The 6,704-nt window shown below is 50.2% G+C and overlaps 1 protein-coding gene across 4 annotated transcripts in view; it reads right to left on the bottom strand.

Annotated features, from left to right (window-relative positions):
* Positions 1 to 4,193: 4,193 nt before the first annotated feature.
* The window catches only part of GALNT6 (polypeptide N-acetylgalactosaminyltransferase 6), a 40,618-nt gene continuing 38,107 nt past the window's right edge, over positions 4,194 to 6,704 (bottom strand). For all 4 annotated transcript variants that reach the window (XM_002752479.6, XM_035256740.3, XM_035256738.3 and 1 more), the window contains one exon: positions 4,194 to 6,029. In XM_002752479.6, coding sequence (XP_002752525.1) covers positions 5,916 to 6,029 — 114 coding nt within the window. In that variant the 3' untranslated portion in view covers positions 4,194 to 5,915. The remainder of the gene's footprint in view (positions 6,030 to 6,704) is intronic.

The raw sequence follows: 6,704 nt of genomic DNA, 5'->3' as shown, positions 1-6,704 counted from the left end.
TTGCCTAAACCGTCCCAAATCCAAGCTTCATGGCTACATGGGCGGGAGAAGCCTGGAAAAGGCTGTTTCAAGCAATCTGCACAGTCACTTTTCAGGGTCTTGAGCTGTTCAGGGGAGTTGCACTTTGATGCTCAGATAACCTGAAGGGTTTGTTCTCCAGCCCACCCTCCAGCATTCTGGCACAAAGTGGACCTCAGGGAAGAAGGCTGAGCTGCGCCAGGGAGCCCAAGGCCTCTTCTGTCATTCTCCTCCCACTTCCCTGCGTCCTCTGGCCTCTAGCCCCAGGATGAGGAGTCCAAGAGGAGGCTTGAGGGCTTCCTGAAGTTTACCTCTTGACATCACATACTCCAAAGTGGTGAACCTTTAACAGCAGGGCTGCCAGGAGCAGTGGTTCATGCCTGTAATCCCAGCTACTTGGGAGCTAAGGCAGGAGAATCACTAGACCCTGGGAACAGGAGGTTGCGGTAAGCTGAGATCGAACCATTGCACTACAGCCTGGGCAAAACAAAAACAAAAACAAACCAAAAAAAAACCCAGCAGGGCCAATTTCACATCCACTTCTGTACCCTTGGCCTAGCCCAGAGAAGCCCAATGTGTATTTGCTTAAAACCAAACTCTAGGACTGAAGTTAAGAGCCTCATAACTGGGGCCTAATCTCCCATCTAGTCAGACTTTTTAAATTCTTACTCTTAGGGCTGGGTGCGGTGGCTCACGCCTGTAATCCCAGCACTTTGGGAGGCAGAGGTGGGTGGATCACCTGAGGTCAGGAGTTCAGACCAGCCTGACCAACAGGGCAAGACCCCATTTCTACTAAAAATACAAAAATTAGCCAGGCATGGTGGTGCGAGCCTGTAGACTCAGCTACTTGGGAGGCTGAGGCAGGAGAATCGCTTGAACCCAGGAGGTGGAGGTTGCAGTGAGCCCAGATAGTGCCACTGCACTCCAGCCTGGGCAACAGAGCAAGACTCCATCTAAAAAAATAAAAAATTCGTAGTCTTAGGGTTAGGCATAGACAATGCCTTAAATTTGTTTTTTCCTTTTTTTTTTTGAGACAGGGTCTCATTCTGTTGTCTATGCTGGAATGCAGTGGCATCATCTCAGCTCACTGAAGCCTCCGCCTTTTCTATATCATTTGACTTTTTTCCACAGCATTACTTTTAAAAAAAAAATGGAGTCTTACTGTGTCACCCAGGCAGGAGTGCAGTGGCATGATCTGGACTCACTGCAACATCCGCCTCCTGGGTTCAAGCGATTCTCCTGCCTCAGCCTCCTGAGTAGCTGGGATTACAGGCACGTGCCACCACACCCAGCTAATTTTTGTATTTTTAGTAGAGATGGGGTTTTGACATGTTGGCCAGGCTGGCACAGTATTACTTTTGTAATAAAAAGTAAGAATAAATTCTGGGACATCCAGCTATTTTTGGCAATGGCCCCAATACTCTTCCCGTCGGAAACAGATCCCCAGAGGGCCCAGCCCTTTAATCCTAGTGTGAGACGCTCCTGGAACCAGGAGATAGCAGCACAGGGATGGCTGCAGGGTTTCAAGAGGTAGGGGCCTTAGGTCAGCTGAGAGTGGTCGGGCCGGGGGGGAGGGGGGTGGTAAGGAAGAATACAGGTATTGTTAGGGCCAGGCTAGGTTCGACTAAGGGGAAGGCCACAAAGCTAGTTTCTTGTTTGTTTTTTGAGACAGAGTCTTGCTCTGGCTCTGTTGCCCAGGCTGGAACACAATCTCGGCTCACTGCAACCTCTGCCTTCCAGGCTCAAATGATTCTTGTGCCTCACCTTCCCCAGTATCTGGGATTACAGGCGCCTACCACCATTCCTGGCTAATTTTTTATTTTTAGTAGAGACTGGGTTTCGCCATGTTGGCCAGGCTGGTCTCAAACTCCTGACCTCAAGTGATCTGCCTGCCTTGGCCTCTCAAAGTGCTGGGATTACAGGGATGAGCCACTGGTTCCCGGTCGAAGCTAGTTTCTTGAGCCTTCCCGCCACTCCCATCAGTGCCCTCTCCCTCTTCTCTCCCACCACCCTTCCCTAGTCCCAGACCTACTCTCTAGGCACAGCCTGTGTCTCCCTCCTGCTGCAACTCCCACTCCCTGGGAGTAACTCCTGGCTGACTGCACCTGGGAAGTGCTATGCTATTTGGGGGTAGGTGGAATCTTCTTGGCACAGCTGGGCACCTTGGTTGGGCTACATCATATGATTGGGCTGGGGAGCTGTTGGGTGATACCACAGACAATATGAGGGATACTGGGATCCATGCTGGATATTTAATGCAACCAAGAATAAGGCTGGGGTTCAGGTCCATGACTCCCTGTGGGTTACAGACCTACCAAAGCCTTTCTCAATTGGGCCCCAACCAACTCTTCCACGGGGCTGAGTTACCCAGAAGGCATAGTAGCTGCAGTGCCCAGGGCCCACAGAAATGTCTTAGCTTATTTTAAAACCAGAAGATATAAAGTAAATATAATCAGCCTGGATTACATTCATCTTTATACCAACATAGTTATAAAATTAATTATTTTCTTTTTTTGAGACTGAGTCTTGCCCTGTTGCCCAGGCTGGAGTGCAATGGCGCAATCTCAGCTCACTGCAACCTCCGCCTCCCGGGTTCAAGCGATTCTCCGGCCTCAGCCTCCCGAGTAGCTGGGACTACAGGTGTCCATCACCATGCCCAGCTAATTTTTGTATTTTTAGTAGAGACAGGGTTTCACCATGTTGGCCAGGCTGGTCTCAAACTCCTGACCTCATGATCTGCCTACCTCCCAAAGTGCTGGGATTACAGGCATGAGCCATCACACCCAACCCAAAATTAATTTTTTTCTAATGGATCAAGAGCTGGGAAGGCCAAAGTGCCTAGGGCTCCTGAAATTCATGATGTATCCCTGATCTTCCAGCTTCCGCACCCATTGCTCCCTCACTCAGACCCACTGTGGCTACATGTCCTCTGTGGCTTTGCTCCTGCTGGGCTGCTGCCTGTGTGACATCTCTGCTTATTGAGCCCTTCCCATCAGAAGACTCATCCTCCGCGGTCTTAGGTCAAACAGGCCGTCTTTATGAGGCCTTACCTGCTTCCCTCCGTGGAAGGAATTGCTCCTTCTAACGCATCCAGCACCTCTTGGAGCATCTCTAGGCTTGCCGTGATTTTCCTACGTTTAGCATGTGAGTTCCACGGGGAGAGGACCTAGTCTCGTGCCTCAATCATGTCTCACGTTTCCACATGCTTGACACAATACACAGGCTAGATTTAGGGCCAGAGAATGGGTTTGGGGACACGAGACAGTGCTGTAAACGAACTTTTCAGATGTGTGTGGTTCTTCATAGCCCAAATCAACTGATTCAGTTAAGGGACAACGCAGGCAAGAGGAACACAACACCAGTTTCCTTTAGCAATGCCAGAAAACCTTTATTTCCTTGGAGACCGCTCGTCTAATTCTTTTCTCTCTCCGGGAACTTTTCCCCTTCCCTACTTCAGGTCGTACCCTGGTCACTCTGCTTTCCTTTTGGATGGCCTACCCCAGAATGTCTCCTGTATAGGGTCCAGAAGGCTTTCAAGGACCTGGAGGGTTCCTGCAGGATTGAGTTGTGTGGGAACAAGAGGCAGCTGTGGTCCCATAGCACCCTCATGTGGTGACAGCCTGCTATTGAAAGTCAAAAGAAGCCTTCCCGGATGGAATTTTCATCCTCAGCGCAGATGGACTCTTCTTGCAGCAACAGAGCCATATGCAGTGGGGTCTGCTCCCCATCGGGGCTTCACGTGGGCCCAGCAGTGGATCAGCCTTCCAGGCACGCTGAACTCTGCACACTCTTCCTGCTGCCTCAGGCTTTCCAAGACCCTCCTGAGCCTTATCCGAGTCCTTACCCTCGGGGCTGCTGACACCTTGCTGGGTGACCTTGGACAGATTCACTTAACAGGACTCAGTATCAGAAAATGAAAATGATAGCGTTGGGCTAGCAGAATTTTCACGTTGTGCTTCCAGACCTTTAGAACTTAGGGGTGGGAGGCATTGCCTGTCCCTCTTCCAATTTCACTCACACTACTTTGCTTTTTATCTACCTTTTCATAGGGCTTTGGAAAAAAGGGATCTGGGATAAACTTGAGAATCACCGGCTCCAGGAGCTTTCGCTTTCTTTTAACACTAACATCCCAGGAGTCCTAAGTGTGCTCTCTCCACAATGGCTACCTGGCTCTGTTTTTCTTTTTTTTTTTTTTTTTTTTTGGAGACAGGGTTTCACTCTTGTTGCCCAGGCTGGAGTGCAGCGGCACTATTTTGGCTCACTGCAACCTCCACCTCTTGGGTTCAAGCAATTCTTTTGCCTCAGCCTCCCGAGTAGCTGGGATTACAGGCATGCGCCATCACACCTGGCTAATTTTTGTATTTCTAGTAGAGATGGGGTTTCACCCATGTTGGCCAGGCTGGTCTTGAACTCCCAACCTCAGTTCATCTGCCTGCCTCCGCCTCCCAAAGTGCTGGGATTACAGGTGTGAGCCACTGTGCCTGGCCCTGGCTCTGTTTTTCTAGGCTCTATGGAGGCCACCCAGTTAGAAATAATCAGAATGCAGAAAGAGGGAACGAAAAGGCTGGTGGCAAGTGGTCTAGTGTTCTTGTGGTACAGTGGAAGCAGCCCTGGCTCAGCACTGAAGAGCGAGCCTGTCTTGGCTCCAGCCATCTGCTAGCTCTGAGACTACAGACAAACCCCTTTATCCTCTGTGTTTCAGTTTTCTTATCTATAAAATGGGCACACTGGTTTCTGTCCTGTCTTTCTCAGATTATTGTACAGATAAAGTAAGATAAAGGACACCTGTCAGAGAGCTATCTGTAAACGGTTCTATAAGCTTCAGGTAATATTAGCAAGGGAGGCTTACTTACACTTCTAATCCGTGTGTTAGAATATACTTTTTTTTCTGAGATGGAGTTTTGCTCTTGTTGCCCAGACTGGAGTGCAATGGCGTGGTCTTGGCTCACTGCAACCTCTGCCTCCTGAGTTCAAGCAATTCTTCTGCCTCAGCCTCCCAAGTAGCTGGGATTACAGGCACCTGCCACCACACCCAGCTACTTTTTGTATTTTTAGTAGACACAGAGCTTCACCATGTAGTCCAGGCTGGTCTCAAACTCCTGACCTCAGGTGATCCGCCCACCTAGTTCTTTGGCCTCCCAAAGAACTGGGATTACAGGTATGAGCCACCATGCCCGGCCAGAATATTCCACTTCACTGGACTCTGCAGGTACTTTGGATGATCAAGGAATTGGGACATGGCTGTAGAAGTACTTTTCCTTTCCTTTTTTTTTTTTTTTTTTTTTTGAGGCAGAGTCTCACCTGTTGCCCAGGCTAGAGTGCAGTGACATGATCAAGGCTCACTGCAGCTTCAACCTCCCGGGTTCAAGCAATCCTCCCACCTCAGCCTCCTGAGTAGCAGGGACTACAGGCATAAGCCACTATGCCCAGCTATTTTTTTGGGGGGTGGGTAGCGATGGGGTCCTCACTCTGTTGCTCAAGCTGGTCTTGAACTCCTGGGCTCAAGCCATTCTCCCACCTTGTCTTCACAAAGTGCTAGGATTTCCAGCGTGAGCCACTGTGCCCAGCCTGAAGTACGTTTCTTGAGCTTAGCATTGCTGCCCTGGACCCTCCTCCAGTTGCCTTCCCTGCTTTGGAAGCCTCTGTTTCTAGGACAGAAGGAAAACCCTTGGCTAAATAGGGTTTATTTATGTCCTAATGGTCTCTTCTGTCGGTGTGAAGGAAAGAAAATGGGCCCAGTGTTGTTGCAAGGAGTAGGAAAGTCCTGCCTCGCCACCCAGTGGGCTTAGAAGTCCATCTTTAAGGCCTCCAGAGAAGCTGGTGATCAGGTTCCCAGACATCAGCAATCCTGTTTCCTGAGGGGCTTGTGGGGGCTCTCTCTGGGGATGATCTGGGTCCTAGACAAAGAGCCACAACTGATGGGGGTCCCTGGGATTGCAGGGGGCCATGACTGGCTTTTTGTCCTGGAATGTCAGGCAGGTACCAGATCCTGAGTTCCTGATGAGCTGATCCTAAAAGATGACAGAGCAAAGGGTCAATCTGGGCCACAGACTCTAACAATGCTACCGGGGACAATGCAAGGGGGTACAATTGATGAAAGGCCAAGGGAACCCCACAAAGCAAAAAGAGGACACTTCCCTATTTCTTGACATCTCATGAGATGCATTCCTGAATTCCCACCTCTGTCTGGTGCCAAATCCCCATCCCCAGCTTCAGCCTCAGTGGAGGAAATGGTGAAAGACAAGACCGTGGGCTGAGAAAAAAATGCTTTCAGGGCCTCTCCCCTGACAGATGGCCAGGCTCAAAGACCCAGGGCTACTGCTCCACCTCCAGTGTTCTGCCTTGGATTATGTTTAGACTGCTCCATTCCCTGCAGCCTCAAGGTTAGGGTTCTCTTTCCTTTTTTTTTTTTGAGACGGAGTCTCGCTCTGTCACCAGGCTGGTGTGCAGTGGTGCTCTTGGCTCACTGCAAACCCCACCTCCCGGGTTCAAGTGATTCTCCTGCTTCAGCCTCCCAAGTAGCTGGGATTACAGGTGCATGCCACCATGCCCAGCTAATATTTGTATTTTTAGTAGAGACGGGGTTTCACCCTGTTGGCCAGGATGGTCTTGATCTCTTGACCTTGTGATTCACCCACCTTGGCCTCCCAAAGTGCTGGGATTACAGGTGTGAGCCACCTCGCCCA

Source organism: Callithrix jacchus, chromosome 9 (genome assembly GCF_049354715.1).
Source record: "Callithrix jacchus isolate 240 chromosome 9, calJac240_pri, whole genome shotgun sequence".
Lineage (NCBI taxonomy): Eukaryota > Metazoa > Chordata > Mammalia > Primates > Cebidae > Callithrix > Callithrix jacchus.
Note: the sequence above shows the minus strand (reverse complement) of the source record. Positions and strands in the feature narration are given on the sequence as shown.